At 44.1% G+C, this 21,097-nt stretch overlaps 1 protein-coding gene across 1 annotated transcript in view; it reads left to right on the top strand.

Annotated features, from left to right (window-relative positions):
* Positions 1 to 21,097, top strand: part of LOC142183602 (uncharacterized) — a 128,986-nt gene that overhangs the window by 81,338 nt on the left and 26,551 nt on the right. Inside the window, exons 9-15 of the mRNA XM_075258764.1 lie at positions 2,529 to 2,669; positions 5,928 to 6,125; positions 6,520 to 6,666; positions 11,242 to 11,355; positions 12,669 to 12,749; positions 17,886 to 18,005; positions 19,615 to 19,745. Of these exons, the coding sequence (XP_075114865.1) occupies positions 2,529 to 2,669; positions 5,928 to 6,125; positions 6,520 to 6,666; positions 11,242 to 11,355; positions 12,669 to 12,749; positions 17,886 to 18,005; positions 19,615 to 19,745 (932 nt within the window). The remainder of the gene's footprint in view (positions 1 to 2,528; positions 2,670 to 5,927; positions 6,126 to 6,519; positions 6,667 to 11,241; positions 11,356 to 12,668; positions 12,750 to 17,885; positions 18,006 to 19,614; positions 19,746 to 21,097) is intronic.

A 21,097-nucleotide genomic window follows, 5' to 3' on the forward strand; every position in this document is an offset into this window, starting at 1 on the left:
CTATAAAATGATGGTAGTCTCACATTGGAAGCTGTACTGGATGGTGAGATATGGAGCCTGAAAATCACAAGTTCAAAACATTGTTACCCTTTCGCTCATCAGTGTATGATCTGAGGCAGCTAGGGGGCAGGCTTTACTAAAGTCATCCAGCCCCCTAGCACTCGTAATGAATTACCTGTGAGATCAGGAAGGAAGGAGAAGGCAGAGTGACTGGGGGAGGGGGGTGATTTGATACTTCCCAGACAACCCTTCAAGGATATGAAAACAGCCGTTCCGAACAGCACGCTCCCATAGAAATGAATGGAAGTGGCCGGCACCTGGGGGTTAAGCGGCCGGCCGCTAGCAAAGTCTGCGTGCTTCCATTCATTTTTATGGGAGTGTGCTGTTCGGATCGGCTGATCCGAACAGTGTTCGCTCATCTCTAATCCTTATGTAAATCACGTTGCTGATTTATACTTACCTGTAATATATGCTTACCCTGGATGTACTGAGTCCATCCCTGTTTGATGGTGTTGTGACACTAGTCACCTTTTGTTATCTATGTTTATTGATGTATCTTTAATAAAATTTTGTATGTTGTTATATATATTGTGTAATTTTTAGAGATGAGCGAACACTAAAATGTTCGAGGTTCGAAATTCGATTCGAACAGCCGCTCACTGTTCGAGTGTTCGAATGGGTTTCGAACCCCATTATAGTCTATGGGGAACATAAACTCGTTAAGGGGGAAACCCAAATTCGTGTCTGGAGGGTCACCAAGTCCACTATGACACCCCAGGAAATGATACCAACACCCTGGAATGACACTGGGACAGCAGGGGAAGCATGTCTGGGGGCATAAAAGTCACTTTATTTCATGGAAATCCCTGTCAGTTTGCGATTTTCGCAAGCTAACTTTTCCCCATAGAAATGCATTGGCCAGTGCTGATTGGCCAGAGTACGGAACTCGACCAATCAGCGCTGGCTCTGCTGGAGGAGGCGGAGTCTAAGATCGCTCCACACCAGTCTCCATTCAGGTCCGACCTTAGACTCCGCCTCCTCCGGCAGAGCCAGCGCTGATTGGCCGAAGGCTGGCCAATGCATTCCTATGCGAATGCAGAGACTTAGCAGTGCTGAGTCAGTTTTGCTCAACTACACATCTGATGCACACTCGGCACTGCTACATCAGATGTAGCAATCTGATGTAGCAGAGCCGAGGGTGCACTAGAACCCCTGTGCAAACTCAGTTCACGCTAATAGAATGCATTGGCCAGCGCTGATTGGCCAATGCATTCTATTAGCCCGATGAAGTAGAGCTGAATGTGTGTGCTAAGCACACACATTCAGCACTGCTTCATCACGCCAATACAATGCATTAGCCAGTGCTGATTGGCCAGAGTACGGAATTCGGCCAATCAGCGCTGGCTCTGCTGGAGGAGGCGGAGTCTAAGGTCGGACCTGAATGGAGACTGGTGTGGAGCGATCTTAGACTCCGCCTCCTCCAGCAGAGCCAGCGCTGATTGGCCGAATTCCGTACTCTGGCCAATCAGCGCTGGCCAATGCATTCTATTAGCCCGATGAAGTAGAGCTGAATGTGTGTGCTTAGCACACACATTCAGCTCTACTTCATCGGGCTAATAGAATGCATTGGCCAATCAGCGCTGGCCAATGCATTCTATTAGCTTGATGAAGCAGAGTGTGCACAAGGGTTCAAGCGCACCCTCGGCTCTGATGTAGCAGAGCCGAGGGTGCACAAGGGTTCAAGCGCACCCTCGGCTCTCCTACATCAGAGCCGAGGGTGCGCTTGAACCCTTGTGCAGCCTCGGCTCTGCTACATCAGAGCCGAGGGTGCGCTTGAACCCTTGTGCACACTCTGCTTCATCAAGCTAATAGAATGCATTGGCCAGCACTGATTGGCCAGAGTACAGAATTCGGCCAATCAGCGCTGGCCAATGCATCCCTATGGGAAAAAGTTTATCTCACAAAAATCACAATTACACACCCGATAGAGCCCCAAAAAGTTATTTTTAATAACATTCCCCCCTAAATAAAGGTTATCCCTAGCTATCCCTGCCTGTACAGCTATCCCTGTCTCATAGTCACAAAGTTCACATTCTCATATGACCCGGATTTGAAATACACTATTCGTCTAAAATGGAGGTCACCTGATTTCGGCAGCCAATGACTTTTTCCAATTTTTTTCAATGCCCCCAGTGTCGTAGTTCCTGTCCCACCTCCCCTGCGCTGTTATTGGTGCAAAAAAGGCGCCAGGGAAGGTGGGAGGGGAATCGAATTTTGGCGCACTTTACCACGCGGTATTCGATTCGAACATGGCGAACACCCTGATATCCGATCGAACATGTGTTCGATAGAACACTGTTCGCTCATCTCTAGTAATTTTTCCTTAGTTCACTTTCCCTGTTTTCTTGTTCTATCATGAACTTAAGCATACAAGATTTTGACCATTTCTAAGGGAGCTGCATGTTGGTATGATTCTATATAGGCTTCCCTGATGCCTGATTTATATATTTATATGTTTATATACACAGCAGAAACTACATGAAATGCTTGAAGTAATAACCTCACCTAAGGACATCATATTATGTGACGAAGTAAAAAAAATTTCAGGAAAGACTGAGCTTTATATTGGAAATGGGGTTAATCTGACAAATGATCGACTAGCGCTTCAGGTAAATAATTTTACAGAGTGAATAAAAAAATTTTTTTTTAACTAATTTGCATTTACTGGACTATCCATTATAAAAGAAAATAATACTACTAACAATAGTAGGACTCTCAAAAATAAAACACTGACTTGACTGACAACAATTATTCATATTGCCCTGCTGAACAATAGGATTTTTAAGGTTTGCCTTCAAATTTAATCAAATTTCCACAAATCAAAAATTAGAAACTTTGTAATAATTTGTATTGTAGTAAAGTGATTTAGGCCCCACGTGGCGTAAACAACTGCATTTTCAGTCACAGCAAAATGATCATTCTAATGATTCTAATGATTAGTTTCATAAGATAAGTTGACTTAGTTCATTTGGTTAGTTATTTCTGGATACTGCTGAGAACATAGATCTAGCCTGTTACACATAGTTACTACTAGATCTGTGGGTGAGTTACAGTTCTGCTAAAATAATCAGATGGATTCAATATGTCTGATCATTTTTAAGGACAATCACTCGTACTAGCATGCCATGCTGAACTCTGCAAAGTTCATACCATTTTTATTGTCAACCTTACAACCTGGTAGTACATTCTCGCTATTTGGTGACAGACAGTACAATAAACCATGAGATTTTCATAAGGAGAAGGTACCGAATAAATGGGCCTAATCAGGAAGGAGTCTCCCGTGCCGCGGAATCCTTGGGAAGAAAGGGTGTCCCGCTTCTTTTTCCCACTAGTGGAAAAAAAAACGCTAGCAGGAAAAAAAGTGAGCAGCTCTTATTCAAATGAATGGGAGCCTTTTTTGCAGGCGGATTTTGAGGCTGATTCTGCGTCAAAATCCGCCTGCAAAAAACTCTGTGTAAACATATCCTAAGGAAACTAAGTTAGTCCCTCAAGGAATAAGCATCTTTTGATGATGAATCTTGAATGTGCTACCTGATCAACCTATGTAACACAGAGTAGACTGGACCTCAGAACTAACAAGATGGTGATTTTATCACAAAACTGATGAGTTGCATGAAACTACTGACAGACTCTCTTTCATTCACAAATGAGTTTTTCTACTTTGCTTTTCCAAAATAAGAACTAGTAGCTTGCCAGTGAGTGAGTCTGCAGGGGAAGCTGCTGTGCTGTATCATTCCCCCGCCCATCCACTCTTCTCGCTTGCGTTAATATTTGATTAGCTAATATGCCTGGAAGTAGACTAAATAAGATAACAATATGAAGATCAGTTCATTTTGAACTAGTAGTTTATGAACTACCTACAGTGTTGGCCAAAAGTATTGGCACCCCTGCAATTCTGTCAGATAATACTCATTTTCTTCCAGAAAATGATAGCAAGCACAAATTCTTTGGTATTATTATCTTCATTTAATTTGTCTTCAATGGAAAACCACAAAAAGAATTGTCAAAAAGCCAAATTGGATATAATTCCACAACAAACATAAAAAAGGGGGTGGACAAAAGTATTGGCACTGTTTAAAAAATAATGTGATGCTTCTCTAATTTGTGTAATTAACAGCACCTGTTACTTACCTGAGGCACCAAACAGGTGGTGGCAATAACTAAATCACACTTGCAGCCAGTTGAAATAGATTAAAGTTGACTCAACCTCTGTCCTGTGTCCTTGTGTGACCACATTGAGAATGGAGAAAAGAAAGAAGGCCAAAGAACTGTCTGAGGACTTGAGAAGCAAAATTGTGAGGAAGCATGAGCAATCTCAAGGCCACAAGTCCATCTCCAAAGACCTGAATGTTCCTGTGTCTACCGTGCGCAGTGTCATCAAGAAGTTTAAAGCCCATGGCACTGTGGCTAACCTCCCTTGATGTGGACGGAAAAGAAAAATTTAGAGATTTCAACTCAAGATTGTGCGGATGGTGGATAAAGAACCTCGACTAACATCCAAACAAGTTCAAGCTGCTCTGCAGTCAGGTGCCAATATTTTTGTCCGGCCCATGTTTGGAGTTTTGTGTAAAATGATCAATGATTTGACTTTTTTTTTTTTTTTCATTCTCTTTTGTGTTTTTTCATTGCAAGCAAAATAAATGAAGATAATAATACCAAAGAGTTTGTGCTTGCAATCATTTTCTGGAAAAATTGCAGGGGGGGCCAATACTTTTGGCCAACACTGTATAACTATTATGCAATGATTAATCACTCTGCACTCACTGAGAATATCCATACACTGAAGGCAGTGAAGAGATGGATTATCAGGCTCACTGAGAGATCAGGTTACAGCTTCTCTCCATAGAATCTATAGAGTGGGAAGGAGGAGGAGGAAAAGAGTGCAAGAAAAAAAGATACTGATATCTCCTATACACAGCCGACAGGGAGTAGTGGAGCCTTCTAGAGATGAGCAAGTAGTATTCGATCGAGTAGGTATTCGATCGAATACTACGGTATTCGAAATACTCGTACTCGATCGAATACCACTCGCTGTTCGAATGGAAAAGTTTGATGCAGAACCAGCATTGATTGGCTGAATGCTATACAGTCGGCCAATCAACGCTGTTTCTTCTCCTGCCTTTAGAAGTCTTCTCCGTGCAGCTTCCCCGCGGCGTCTTCCGGCTCTTCATTCACTCTGCCAGGCATTGGGCCTGGGCAGAGCCGACTGCGCATGTTCGCTTGTAGTGCGTGCATGCGCAGTCAGCTTTGTCCAGGACCGATGCCTGGCAGAGTGAATTCAGAGCCGGAAGACGCCGCGGGGACGCTGCACGGAGAAGACTTCTCGGAGGATCCAGCCCGACCCTCACTCGTGAACTTGGTAAGTATAATTTGATCGAACGTTGCCTACCCCTGAAACGAGCATTTTCCCCCCATAGACTATAATAGGGTTCGATATTCGATTCGAGTAGTCGACTATTGAGGGGCTACTCGAAACGAATATCGAACCTCGAACATTTTACTGTTTGCTCATCTCTAGAGCCTTCTATACATAAAAGCAGCAGCTACCCTGTTCTATATGTTTCTCTCTCATCTCCTCTCAACTCTGCAGCTGCTTCTCCCCACTCTTAACCCGTTATCACAGACTTCTGTGGCCAGCAGCTACTTGATTCCTATAGTTTATCGAATTTTATCAGTGAGTTTGCAAAAGAGTGACCAGTGCGGGAGACAGAAGTGAGAATCAGAAGAGGCTGAAACATTGAGAAAGAAGAATTTTCCATAACAGTATAGATATATATATATATTTGTGACCAAAAACTGTCTGATCTTACTGTAACAGTATATTGAAAGACACATAGTCCCATGATCAAATTTCTTATACTACACAGGCTCTGCTGAAGGAGTATACATTGTTGGAAGGAAAAGATGAAGATTCAGTTATGAGACTGAAGGTTGCTGCCTTAAAGAGAATTGTAGTTTATGTGCCAAGCAATCTGCTGTATGGCGGGAAAGAAATTCTGGAAATGCCAGGAACAAATGAAAGTGACCCATTGGCGATGAATTTTATACAGAATGAACTTGACACAGTGAGTTCTGATCATATATTTTTATTTGGAATTAAAGGAGTATCCCATCTTACCCAAACATGGTTGAGATGGGAATATTCAGCTCATTCTTTTGACCATTATAAAGGTCAGGAATTATAGACTGTAGCTGTTCTATGTGTCTAACTCCCATGAAAGTAAATCAGTTATGGGAGTTATAAAAAATTGCATTCGAACCTCTTTGTTGCAAATTCCGCTTAAAATTGTCAGAGAGAAAAGTTCTGCAAGTTCTGCAAAGTAAACTTTTCTCTCCGTCATTTTTGACAGCGACAGGGGTGGAAACCCACAGACCCCATTATAGTCTATGAGGTCCGCAGGCTTCTGCATGTAATCACTTTTACATTATCTAAGATATTCTAACATATTCTCTCTTTAGGCTGATGCAGTCATGGTCTTGTCAGAGTATGCCTTTAAGATAGCTTGCAAAGAAGTCAAAGATGTTTTAAGAGACAGCTGCTTCATTAAAAAATGGATCAAGAATCCTCAAGAATACAAGCTGATGTTGGTCTCCTTTCCAGAAAAGGTTATTATTGTTTTTTTTATGTATGTATTTTAATAGAATAAAACATAAATGCATCACCATTTAATTGTTATATATTAAACACACATAATATTAGACTTTATAAATGGAATAATATACTGTACAAAATACAAAAATTACATATACTGTACTGGTTTAAGGTTACAGTCTTTATTATTTTATTTTTTTTTTTCTTTTCAAATCTCAGTTTATTATTTTACATTTACAAGAACATCTGAAATACAATCTCAATAAAGTATAGAGTGAAAATCCACAGTCTGAACCTGTAGTCAAAAGGTAATACTTTAACCTGAATACAGTCACAAAGGTGAAACATTCCTGAATAAAACTAAATAAGCAAATAAGTGTGTCTTCAATGAATTGTCCATATTATGGAGTCCACATGCTGCAACCTAATACAAAAGGATGAAAAACATATTTGAAACTACAAATCTGGGTCAGGGCTCGTTCACATCTGCGGCCCGGCACTCCGTACTTAGGTTTCCGTTTCCTGCCTAAAACACAGGCAGGATACGGAAACCTGCAGGAGTCTCTCTCACCCATTCATTTGAATGGGTGAGAGAGATGTCCGGCCGTGAGCGGCGGTGAGCGTTTTGCGCTCTCCGCCGCGAAACCGGGTTTTATAATCCGGACACAGAGTCGGACATGCAGTACTCTGTGTCCGGATAAAAAAATCCGGTTTCGCGGCGGAGAGCCTAAACCGCTCACGGCCGGACCCGGTCTATGGTTTCCGTCTTCTGGCATGCAGAAGACGGAAACCATAGAACGGAGACCCCAAACGCAGGTGTGAACCCAGCGTAAGAGAAAATATATGGGGGAGGGGGGGACGGAAAAAAAGAGAGGGTAAAATGACGAAAGGTGGTCAAAGTACTTCTACTTATACCTCAAGCAGAGTTGCTCAAAAGCTCGGAGCTACTACCGATCGAAATATGTCATTATTAGAACATTCAGTCATCAGAAAGAGATGTCTTCCTATATTTTAGCCATGGAGACCATACTTTCAAAAATTTGTGGTGTGAGAAATTAGCCCAGCTAGACAATTCTTCCAATCGCGCTACTAAGTCCATAGTTGACAGAAATTGTGACACTGAAGGTACCAAGGTCTGTAGCCAGTACAAAGGAATAAGGGACTTGGCGATTTCTATCAGATGAGTCTCTATGCTAAATTTGGATGGGGTAAAAGAATTTGACGGTGCAGAGAGGCATATTAATGCTGGTGATAATTGTAACGTCTTATTCATTACCTCTGAGATCACTTTGGATACCTGAGACCAGTAGCTTTCAATCTTAGGGCAAGAATACCAGATATGTGACAATGTGCCAGCATCAATCCCACATCTTCAACAAAGGTTTGAGTTAGCTAGTCCATGTTCGAAAAGCCAATATGGCATTCTATATCATCTACTGAGCAATTTGTAATGCATCTCCTGCAACCTTGTACATGCTGTAAAACCATGTGAATGTTTTAATATAAGTGCTTTTTCCTCCTCTGAGAAGCTAATATTAAGCTCTTCTTCCCACGACTGTAAATATTTTGGATGCTTAGGAACTGCCATCTCTTCCACATACTGTTTACAGATCTTAAGAGAGCATAGTAAGCGTTTATTCGCAAATAGGGCCTTTTCAATAGGGAGAGATTCTCTAAACAAGTTAGAACAATCAGCAATATTTTCAAGTGTTCCACTAAAATGGGCATAATGTGGTTACAGTCTTTATTATTGTCCAGAGCTGTATTCCAATCTCTGCTGGCTTCCGAGCTGACATCCCCAAACATGCCCTGCTGGCTCAATATCTATACTGAGCATATTCTAGGGATTTGCATTCTGGGAAGTGTATACATTACACAAGTGACAAGGCACTGTATAGTAATCTGATGTAAATAAAACTACAGTAATAGGGATAATTCACACGTTGCAAGAGGGGTTAGATTTTGATGCTGAATCCACCTCAAAATCCGCCCCCTCACAATAGAGGTCTATGTAGACCGCTAGTGTTCTTCTTTGCGCTAAAAAAGAAGCGAGATGCCCTTTATTCAGGCAGATTCCGTACGCAGATTTGTTGAACACTAAAATGTTCGAGGTTCGAAATCCGATTCGAACAGCCGCTCACTGTTCGACTGTTTGAACGGGTTTCAAAACCCATTATAGTCTATGGGGGGAAATGCTCGTTTCAGGGGTAGGCAACATTCAATCAAATTCTACTTACCAAGTCCATGAGTGAGGGTCGGGCTGGATTCTTCTCCCTGCGCAGCGTCCCCGCGTCCTCTTTCGGCCTTGAATTTACTCTGCTAGGCATTATTATTATTATTATTATTTATTTATTTATATAGCACCATTAATTCCATGGAGCTTTACATTTGGGGCATCGGGCCTAGGCAGAGGCAACTGCGCATGCGCGAGCATGCGCAGTCAGCTCTGCCCAGGCCCGATGCCTAAGCAGAGTGAATTCAGAGCCGGAAGAGGACGCGGGAACACTGCGCAGGGAGAAGACTTCTAAAGGTAGGAGAAGAACCAGCGTTGATTGGCAATGTATAGCATTCTGCCAATCAACGCTGGTTCTGCATCGAACCTTAAACTCCGAACAGCTAGTAGTGTTCGATCGAGTACGAGTATTTCGAATACCGTAGTATTCGATCGAATACCTACTCGATTGAATACTACTCGCTCATCTCTAGTAGTAACAAATTCACTTTAAAAGGACATTTTAGCCATTCCTTAAAACTTTTAGAACTTAAAGGGATCCTATCTTTCAAACACATTTTTTTCTAACTAGCACGTCGGAATAGCCTTAAGAAGTAGAGATGAGCAAATTTTAAGTTATTCCACATATTCGATTCTAATCAAATACCACGCGGTAAATGCAGTAAAAATATGTATCCCCTCCCACCTTCCTTGGCGCTTTTTTTGCACCCATAACTGTGCAGGGGAGGTGGGACAGGAAAGAGAAAAACGTAGGCATCAAAAAAAAATTAGGAAAAAGTAATTGGCTGGCGAAATCAGGTGACCTCGGATCTATAAGGATAGTGGCCGCCATGTTCATGTCTTTTGCAGCTGGGATAGGGAGAGACATCGTGCTGAGGGTCAGAGAGAAATTTTAGCTTCTGCTACGCAGGAAAGAGTCTGAAAACAGCAACACTGCTTGATGAGTCTATAAACACCATCAGCTTATAGGATCATCCTGCAGAAAGTTCTCAAAACCACTTTTTAGGGCTAAAATTCTGTAGCGCTGGTATACAGTATATACATGGGCTGAAGCAACATAATGGGGCTGAGACTGTAAACACTGCTGGGGCAAGTCACAAGTGAAAAGAGGGGCGAAAGAATGACTACTGGGGCTGGCAGGGCTGAATTAGCACAGAGGGGCAGAAGAAAAAATCTCTGCTTGAGGCCTAATGCAAAACAATGGGGCTGAGACTGTAAACGCTGCTTTGGCAAGTCACAAGTGGAAAAAGGGGTTAAAGAATGGGCATAAACTTGAAATGCAGGTGCACAAATCTAAGTAGAACTGAAAACATAGACACGCAGGTTCTATCATGAAGTTACAAGTAGAAGAGTGGCTCAGCAAGTGACAGTTGGGGTTCATTGTGTGCACTCTATGCCACCAAAAAGGCTAACTGGGGGGCCTACTTGCACCCCCTCGCCAAACTCACCCAAACCTCAGCTGGGGGAAGCCTCCACTCACCCCAAGGGCCACAGGTCCAACTTCTACACCCAATACGTGTAAGGCGCGGAGGGATCGGAGAGGACAGGGCTGTGGGTGGCCAGGTACTCCCGCAACATGCGCCTATACTTTTCCCTCCTGGTGACACTAGGACGCTCAGTGGCAGTAGTTTGGTCGGGTAGGGGGGGCATTAATGTGTCCCACACCTTGGAGAGTTGTTCCCCTGGTGGATGTGGACTAGATGGCAGTTGTTAGCCTCTTGGAGGAAATCTCCTCTCTGCTCCCAGCCGGGGTTGACGGAAACATTTCTATCATATTCTGCACCAGGTGCTTGTGGCAATCATTTATGGGATTGTTCCTCTCCCCTACCAGAATGAAAGATGAGATGTTTTTTTTATACCGGGGGTCGAGGATTACAAAAATCCAGTATTGATTGCTCTCCATGATGTGAACAATGCCATTGTCTGTGGAAAAGCAGCCCAACATGAAGTCAGCCATGTGTGCCAGAGTGTTACTTGGCATGACTTTGCTGCCCCCAACTGTGAGGGTCACTCTCCACTTCCTCCACTTTCAACTCCCCTTCACACCATCTGCGCTGAAGCAATGGGATGCACTGAACTTCCCCGCTAACCTTGTGTGGGACAGTGACATCAAATGCCACTTCATTCTCCTCCTCTTCCTCCGTCATCCAATGGTGAGGAGATGACAGGAGTGTGCTCCAAATGTTTTCTGGATAGACGTGTTAGAAAAAAAATGTGTTTGAAAGATAGGATCCCTTTAATAAAAAAAAAAAGTTTGTGTATATAGCATTTGTTACTCTGTTATAGTACATGTTTGGATTTGTTTTGTTTATTTCCAGTTTATAAATGTTTTTGTTTTATTCATTCATTCATTTAGAATCAACCCTACCAGTTTGGAAAAAATGACATCAACAAATTGAAAAAGATTACAGAAGGGGAGAAAAAACAAAGGACTGGAGATTTTCAGGAACTAGAGCGGCAACTATCATTGGTAAGGATGAATCAGAAAAAACAGTAATAGGGTCCATTCACACGGCCGGAAGTGGCGCTGTTTATGGTGCCGAATTTTCCACGCTGAAAAAAAAAACGTCCCATTGACTTCAACGGGTGCCGCTAGCTTTTTATTTCTACGCGCGGAATTTACCACTAGCGGTAAATTCCGCACGTAGACAAAAAAAAGCTAGCGGCACCCATTGAAGTCAAAGGGACTTTTTTTTCAGCGCCATAAACAGCGCCACTTTCGGCCATGTGAACGGACCCATATGCGTAGGAGCCTATTCAGTAGTACTGCTTAGTGATTATTTACTTATATAGCGCCAACATAATGATGTTGTCAATTGCTGTCCCGTATAGGGCTCACAATCTACATTACCTATCAGTAAATCTTTTGAGTGTGGGAGACAACCTATGCAATCACAGGGAGAACATACAAACTTCTTGCAGAAAGTGTCTTTGGTCAGATTTGAACCTAGAACTAGAGATGAGCGAACAGTAAAATGTTCGAGGTTCGATATTCGTTTTGAGTAGCCCCTCAATATTCGACTACTCGAATCGAATATCGAACCCTATTATAGTCTATGGGGGGAAAATGCTCGTTTCAGGGGTAGGCAACGTTCGATCAAAATATACTTACCAAGTCCACGAGTGAGGGTCGGGCTGGATCCTCCGAGAAGTCTTCTCCTTGCAGCGTCCCCGCGGCGTCTTCCGGCTCTTCATTCACTCTGCCAGGCATCGGGCCTGGGCAGAGCCGACTGCGCATGCCTGCACTACAAGCGGACACGCGCAGTCGGCTCTGCCCAGGCCCGATGCCTAGCAGAGTGAATTCAGAGCCGGAAGACGCCGCGGGGAAGCTGCACGGAGAAGACTTCTAAAGGTAGGAGAAGAACCAGCATTGATTGGCCGACTGTATAGCATTCGGCCAATCAATGTTGGTTCTGCATCGAACTTTTACATTCGAACTGCGAGTGGTACTTGATCGAGTACGAGTATTTCGAATACCGTAGTATTCGATCGAATACCTACTCGATCGAATACTACTTGCTCATCTCTACCTAGAACTCAAGGCTGCAGTGCTAACCACTGAGCCACTATGCTGCAATTGCCAGTTGTCTCTGTATGCATATACACAGGAGGGGTTTTCCCATCTCAGAGTTTCAAATTTTCAGAACCTTCCAAAAATGGTATAAATAACAACAGACACTGCAAAGAAAGACACCCTGTATACGGAATACATATTGTACAACTCAGATTTAAAACTTTATTAATGTTTCTTATATTTTATCCAAATATGTTTTCTTCTTCAAGGTTCTGTCAGAGGAGATGAAAGAAAATATATTTTCTACAACTGTTTTACCTGTGCTACACTGTTCAATCCACGCTATGGAGGTAGGCACGGGCATAACTTGATGGGGTGCAGTCGCATCGGGGCCCAGGATCATTAGGGGGCCTATAAGCACTGTCATCCGTATGGAGATTGCATCTTCCTTCTGGCCCATAAAGCAAGGAGACTCACAGATTACCCTAACCACACTAAGGTGGATCAAACTCCTTAGCTCCCGTAACCATCACTATCAAGAATTCACAGTAGGGATGAGGTAGGGGGCCCCAGACCAAAGATTGCACTGGGCCCACAAGTCTTTAGTTACACCACTGGAGGTATATAAGTACAAATGTTATTATGCATAGCGACTCATCACATTCACAGTGGTACCTGAAAAAAATGGTTTTGCAAATGTTTCCAACTCTTCTTTTGAGGTCTTCAGAAATTTCCTATGTTGGTGCAATGATACAGTTCCACAAATATGTGTTGTGAAGATCAGACTCTGTTAAATCTCTGTTCTTTATATAAAAGTCACACCTGATTGTCATCCCGTAAGATTGAAAATACTTGAACAACCACTTCGGAGTAGGATATGATGTTTTTTTTAAATTCTACCTGAAAAATCCGCTAGATGAAAAAATCTTCCACCATCTCCCATTGAAACAAATGGGTGAGAGAGTCGGGCATTTTTGGAGGAAAAATTTAAGGCAGAATCTGCATAAAATTTGCCTGCAAAAACACTGTGTGAATTTATCCTTACTAATATATCTCAATTTATGAGAATGGGTTCTTGTCTGTAAGAGCTTACAATCTATGAGAGAAGGTGGATAGAGATAGTAAGCGAAGGTAGAAGTTGTGCAGATGGTGGTGTTTTGCCTGCAGAATTAGGGCCCGTGCACACGGAGTTAACGCGAACGCATTTTATAGAATACACGTGTAAAAATAACACTCCCATTGACTTCAATGAAATTTTTTACACGTGTAAAAAAACGCGTCGAAATACACGCCAAAAACGCGAAGCGTATTTTGATGCGTTTTTTATGTCATTGAAGTCAATGGGAATGTTTTTTTTACACATGTATTCTATACTCGTGTATTATGCTAAAATGCTCTCGTGTTAACTCCGTGTGCACGGGCCCTTATTGAGGGTTCTGGCTTTCCTGAGGATTTTTAAAGGGATTCTATCATTAGAATCCCTTTTTTAACTAACGCTGGGTTCACACCAGCGCCTGAACTCCGTTCTCAGGTTTCCGTCTTCTGCATGCAGAAGACGGAAACCTGTCATGCCGAGTCCGGCCGTGTGCGCCGGTGAGCGGTTTACGCGCTCCGCGGTGAAACTTTTTTTTTTTCTTTTTAAACCGGACACAGAGTACTGCAAGTCCGACTCTGTGTCCAGTTTAAAAAAAACGGTTTCGCCGTGGAGCACATAAAACGCTCACCGGCGCACACAGCCGGAGACTTTTCAAGCCCTTTCAAATGAATGGGCTTGAAACATGCCGGCAGGTTTCCGTCTCCTGCCTCTATTTTGTGCAGAAAACGGAAACCTGCAGAACGGAGTCCCGGGCGGAGATGTAAACGAGCCCTAAGTACACGTAGGAATAGCCTTAAGAAAGGCTATTATTCTCTTACCTTTATTATTCTGATCCACGCTGCTGTTCCTGAGAAACATCTTCTTTCTTCCATATGTAAATGAGTTTTCAGACAGCACTGTTGGCATTCCCCTGTGCTGTTCGAAAACTTTCCAGTGACGCCCCCATCTTCTTCTCCAGACCGCCTCTTCTCCCACGTCACCTTCCTGTCTTCATCCAAAAGCACCAACTGTGCATGTCCATTGGCCATTTACCTGTGACCTCCCCCATTCAGTCACAGGAAAATGGCCAACCATGCCAACTGCACCAGTTGGCCATTCTCCTATGGCCTCTCCCATTTGGAAAATGGCCAACTGTGTCAGCTGTGCATATCCATCAGCCATTTTCCTGTGGCCTCTCCCTCTCAACTAGTATAACAGTTTTCTGACATGAGTTATAGTAAATTTGCCAGCCCTAGCCTGCCTATATTTCTGCTTGTTCCACCCACTTTTTAGAATAGTGACAAGTGGGAAAGAAAATGGGAAAAGTCACATTTTTTTTTTAGCAAAAATAGATGCACATGCAACAAAAATAGTGACCTTTCAAGCCTTGTACGCCAGACAACTGGTATCCAAGGTATGATAAATTGGCACTATTTACTTCAAGGTTAAAAACATGGATTCTGAACTATTTGAAGAGGACCTTTCATGTCCTGAGGCACATGCGGTTTTATATACCGCTAGAAAACCGACAGTGCACTTAATTCAGCGCACTGTCGGCTTTCCCATTATGTACCCCGGGGCTGGAGCTATCGGTGTTATTACCAATCTTTGCCCACTTGTCAGAAGGGCTTATCTGATAGTCTAGCTGGGCTGTGAGGAATACCCTCCTGACAATACTCATCCATAGCCCTGTATTGTTAGAGGGGGCGTTCCACCCAGTGATGACACTAAGCTGTGAGGAACGCCCCCCAGTACTAATCTAAGGACGAGTACAGTTGGGGAGGATAATCGGAAAAAAGTCCAGAAACCATTTGACTCAAAAATAAAATGTAACTTTTAATAAAAGAGAATTAAAAACATGGAGGAACACCTCCCATGTAAAGCAGGAGATCCAGCTTATGCGTTTCGGGGGAAGTCTTCCCCTTAGTCATAGTAGCAGTTTCGGGGCACATAAGGGGAAAGCCAACAGTGCGCTGGCGGTATATAAAACTGCATGTGCCTGAGGACATGAAAGGTCCCCTTTAAAGGAACTACTGTATATTTTCTAAATGAAGTCTACCACCACCCCAAAGCAAATTCAACTGTCACCAACCTGTTACACATCAGCACATTACAGTGATAAACAACATACCTTTGCTGTGTGTTACTTCTAAAGAGTTGGAGAAAAACAACTTTGCATTCTTTTTGCAAATAAGGTAGTCTGTGAACTGGGGACAGAACTCCAGGTTCCAGAATGCTACTTTGCAACTCAGACCCCTACATTATTTTGCTTGTCCCACCCCACTGTTGTGGCATCACCCATCCTACTTGAGCAGAAAAAGCAGTGCTCTAGTGAGCTGAAAGCGGAAGCAGCTGCCACAGGGCCCGGGACATTAGGGGCCCGGTGACAGCCGCTACCGCTGCTATCATTATACTTGGGGGTCTTTTTGGACCTCCGAGTATAATGATTGGTGGACCGTGAGAGGTAAGAAACATAAAAAACATGTTACGTACCTCTCCACGATCCGGGCAGGCCTCCTTCCTGACGTCCTTTCTGACGTCTCCGACGTCACATGAACCCGGCCTGCGTCCCGGGTCATGTGACGTCCGACGTCATAGCAGAAGGACAGCAGCAGAGAAGACAGCGTAGGAGCCGGGGGACAGGTAAGTAACAGTTTTTTTATGTTTTTATTCCCCTGGTTCTCTGATTATTATACTCTGGGGTCTGAAAAGACCCCAGAGTATAATAATTGTTTATGGGTGTCCTCTATGGGGTATAATACTGTGTGCAGGGGCCACTATGGGGGATAATACTGTGTGCAGGGGCCACTGTTGGGGTTAATACTGTGTGCAGGGGCCACTATGGGACATAATACTGTGTGCAGGGGCCACTATGGGGGATAATACTGTGTGCAGGGGACACTATGGGGGATAATACTGTGTGCAGGGGCCACTATTGGGGTTAATACTGTGTGCAGGGGCCACTATTGGGGAATAATACTGTGTGCAGGGGTCACTATGGGACATAATACTGTGTGCAGGGGCCACTATGGGGGATAATACTGTGTGCAGGGGCCACTATGGGGGATAATACTGTTTGCAGGAGCCACTATGGGGGATAATACTGTGTGCAGGGGCCACTGTTGGGGTTAATACTGTGTGCAGGGGCCACTATGGGACATAATACTGTGTGCAGGGGCCACTATGGGGGATAATACTGTGTGCAGGGGCCACTGTTGGGGTTAATACTGTGTGCAGGGGCCACTATGGGACATAATACTGTGTGCAGGGGCCACTATGGGGGATAATACTGTGTGCAGGGGCCACTATTGGGGTTAATACTGTGTGCAGGGGCCACTATTGGGGCATAATACTGTGTGCAGGGGTCACTATGGGACATAATACTGTGTGCAGGGGCCACTATGGGGGATAATACTGTGTGCAGGGGCCACTATGGGGTATAATACTGTTTGCAGGGGCCACTATGGGGTATAATACTGTGTGCAGGGGCCACTATGGGGGATAATACTGTGTGCAGGGGCCACTATGGGGGATAATACTGTGTGCAGGGGTCACTATGGGGCATAATACTGTGTGCAGGGGCCACTATGGGGTATAATACTGTGTGCAGGAGCCACTATGGGGGATAATACTGTGTGCAGGGGCCACTATGGGGTATAATACTGTGTGCAGGGGCCACTATGGAGCATAATACTGTGTGCAGGGGCCACTATGGGGGATAATACTGTGTGCAGGGGCCACTATGGAGCATAATACTGTGTGCAGGGGCCACTATGGGGCATAATACTGTGTGCAGGGGCCACTATGGGGAATAATACTGTGTGCAGGGGCCACTATGGGGCATAATACTGTGTGCAGGGGCCACTATGGGGAATAATACTGTGTGCAGGGGCCACTATGGGGCATAATACTGTGTGCAGGGGCCATTATGGGGGATAATAGTGTGTGCAGGGGCCACTATGGGACATAATACTGTGTGCAGGGGCCACTATGGGGGATAATAGTGTGTGCAGGGGCCACTATGGGGCATAATACTGTGTGCAGGGGCCACTATGGGGGATAATACTGTGTGCAGAGGTCACTATGGGGCATAATACTGTGTGCAGGGGCCACTATGGGGCATAATACTGTGTGCAGGGGCCACTATGGGGCATAATAGAACGTGCAGGAATGCGTAGGAGGGGGTCGGTCAAGGTCTTTGGTGTCGGTCGCGGGGGGGGGGCATGTCAAAAGTTCGCCACGGGGCCCCGCCGTTCCTAGTTACGCCACTGGATTGAAGCTTTGGATGATGGGACAGAACCAAGATTTCATAATAACCTGATAACTTGTAGCTGTATATTACCTCATCTGTATATGGTTTCCGTATTGAAGTTTGAAATGGTGATCTAAACTCATGGTTATCCTATTTCAGGGAGATCCCAATGATATTATTAAAGAAAATAGAGGCTTTTTGGAGCATACTGGAATATATGCTTTATTTAGAGAACTTGACCAACTTACCCTAAAAAGGAAATCAGTCATCATTGAAGAGGTGAGGATGGTGATTTTGTGTTTTTACTGTTTTCAGTGATTAAAGAAAATTTTAATGTACAAATTTAGATTTTTTTTATTCGGGATTCTTTTTATATTTAAAACATTTTTTTTAATAACAATAAGTCCCACATAGAAACTTTGAGATGCAAATGTGTATTTGATCGCTTGCATAATGAATTACTTGCAATGCAGTGTGTTATACCTGCTTATCACTAATCTATGGACAAGCATCCTAGTACTCTCTGCCTCTGCCAGATCCTTAGGCTTCCATACATAGTATTGCAGGACGGCATTGTACCACACAATTGTACTATTGATGGGACAGTGTAGTGACAGAGGAAGCCCCATCCCTCTGCCTAACTACTTAGGGTAAGTTCACACAGGGTTTTTTGGACCGGAACCTAAGGTGGAGGCCGCCTCAGGTTCTGGACCAAAAAACGGGTAGCCACGACTGAATGCTGGTGCACTGCATCGGCATCCAGTCGCGCACTCCGCTCTGGATTAGGCCCAATGAATGGGCCTAGTCGGGAGGAGGGAGTGTCTTCAGGCTGAATCGCGAGGCAAAACTGCCTGAAAAATTTGAATCTGGCTTCTTTTTCCGGGAACCGGAACAAAACGGCTCCCGGAAAAGACCTGACCGGCTCCCATTGATTTCAATGGGAGCCGTCTTTTTGGTCAGGATTTTGAGGTGGATATGGCCTCGAAATCCCTACCAAAAATCTTCAGGTGAACTTACCCTTAGATGCCAACATTAAAGGGGCTCTATCAGCAAAATCATGCTGATAGAGCCCCACATATGTGTGAATAGCCTTTAAAAAGGCTATTCAGGTACCGTAAATGTTATATTAAACTACCCCCCCCCCCCCCGTTTTAAAATAATACCCTAAAAAAGAATGTTATCTACTTACGCATCGTGCACCCTGGGCAGGCATTCAGGGTGTGTCTTCATCTTCATCCCCACCTCTTCTTCCTCCGACGTCCTCCGTTCCTGTCCTCCTCTGGCGCTCGCGAGCGGACACTGATATAAAAAAATGGCCTGGGTGCGTGCACAGAAGCATGCGGCTTCTACTACGGCTACTGCGCATGCGCCCAGGCCATTTTTTTATATCAGTGTCAGTTCGCGAGCGCCGGAGAAGGATGGGACCCGAGGACATCGGAGGAAGAAGAGGCGTGGATGAAGATGAAGACACACCCTGAATGCCCGCCCACAGTGCACGATGCGTAAGTAGATAACATTCTTTTTTAGGGTATTATTTTAAAACTGGGGGGTAGTTTAATATAACTTTACCGGTGCCTGAATAGCCTTTTTAAAGGCTATTCACGCATATGTGGGGCTCTATCTGCATGATTTTGCTGATAGAGCCCCTTTAAGTAAGGAGTAAGGCTCAGCTAGGCTCAGCACTACTGCCACTCGTGTAATCGTGGTTCTCGTAATTGCTGAAAGTCCCAGCAGTTGGAATCCCAATGATCAAACATCTATTCCCTGTCCTGTAGATAGAAGGCACATATCATCTTTAATATTTATTTAGCCTTTGCAATTAATGTACTCCTACAAAATATCTATTATCATTTGTATTAATATTTTAATAATATTATGTGTCAAATAGATTAAAAATAAATTAGCAGAATATGAAAACAGAAAAATGGATGAAGCAAGTGAAACTCAGATAGATGAAAGCCAAATGGATGAAGAAATTCAAGACAAAAGGCATATTGGTTCTGCTTCCAAAGGAATTAAGTGAGTATAATAAGTATAAAAGAAGAGCAGTCTCTCTCTGTGCTAATAACTGTCAGGAGCTGTCTACTGTGTGCTGCTGGTTATGTCAGACAACACCAAAGTCAGCTATTTAAAGGGATTCTACCACTAAAATGCTGTTTTTCTGCTTTAGACATTGAAATAGCCTTTAGAAAGGCTATTCATCTCTTACCTTTAGATATGGTCTCCGCCGTGCCGTTCCTTAGAAATACCGTTTTTTACCGGTATGCAAATGAGTTCTACAAAGCATTGAGGGCGGGCCCCAGCGCTCAAACGGCGATGGGGGCGTCCCCACTGCTGCCCGAGACCTGCATCCTCCCCTTCTCTGTCGTCTTCCCTCTTTGTTAGCTTTGACACCTGCGCAGTCGGCTCTGCCAGCAAGACACTAGTGGAGCCGACTGCGCATGCCGGCCGGTGGCCATATTTTCGAGGCCGCAAGGCACAGGTGTCAGAGCTGACGAAGAAGGAAGACGATAGAGAAGGGGAGGATGCAGGAGAAGAAGAAGGCGTCGCTGGAGGGAGGGTCACGGGCAGCAGTGGGGACGCCCCCATCACCGTTTGAGCACTGGGGCCCGCCCCCATCGCTGCGGAGAACTCATTAGCATACCGGTAAAAAACGGTATTTCTAAAGATCAGCGCAGCGGAGATCACATCTAAAGGTAAGAGACAAATAGCCTTTCTAAAGGCTATTCCGACGTCTAAAGCAGAAAAAAATGTGTTTTAGTGGTAGAATCCCTTTAAACAATTGCACAGTCTCTACAACAGCGAAAGGGTTGAAAAAAATTAAATGAAAACTATTTAGAAAATTCATTAAGGCTAAGGCCCCATGGGACATCCCAAAAAGCGCTTGCAGGGAAAACCGCGGCGGCAACGCACCATGGTTCTTCCCACAGCACTTTAATCAGAAAGTTTGCGGAGTTTTCCTCTACGGACTTTTGGTTACAATGATATCTATGGGGAAACCGCCAGTGTTTCAGTAGATATAATTGACATGCTGCGGTTTCCAAAACCGCGCCGGTTTTGAAAATTGCGGCATGTCCGCACCATGGTTTTTACTGCAAAGTGGGCATAGGATTCACTAGAATCCCATCCACTTTGCACTTACTGTAAAACGCCACGATTTTTCCCACGTCGTTTCTGCTGCGGGCAAATTGCAGCATTTCCGTCCCGTGGGGCCCTGGCCTTAAGGGGTTTTCTATATTTATTTATTAATTGATTATCTATCCTTAACATAGGTTAATAATTGATGATCAGTGGGATTTTCTTACCCAGGACCACAACTAATCTGTTGCATGAAGAAGCAGCAGCACTTAGATCTTTAGCCTTTAAAATGC

Source organism: Leptodactylus fuscus, chromosome 1 (assembly GCF_031893055.1).
Source record: "Leptodactylus fuscus isolate aLepFus1 chromosome 1, aLepFus1.hap2, whole genome shotgun sequence".
Lineage (NCBI taxonomy): Eukaryota > Metazoa > Chordata > Amphibia > Anura > Leptodactylidae > Leptodactylus > Leptodactylus fuscus.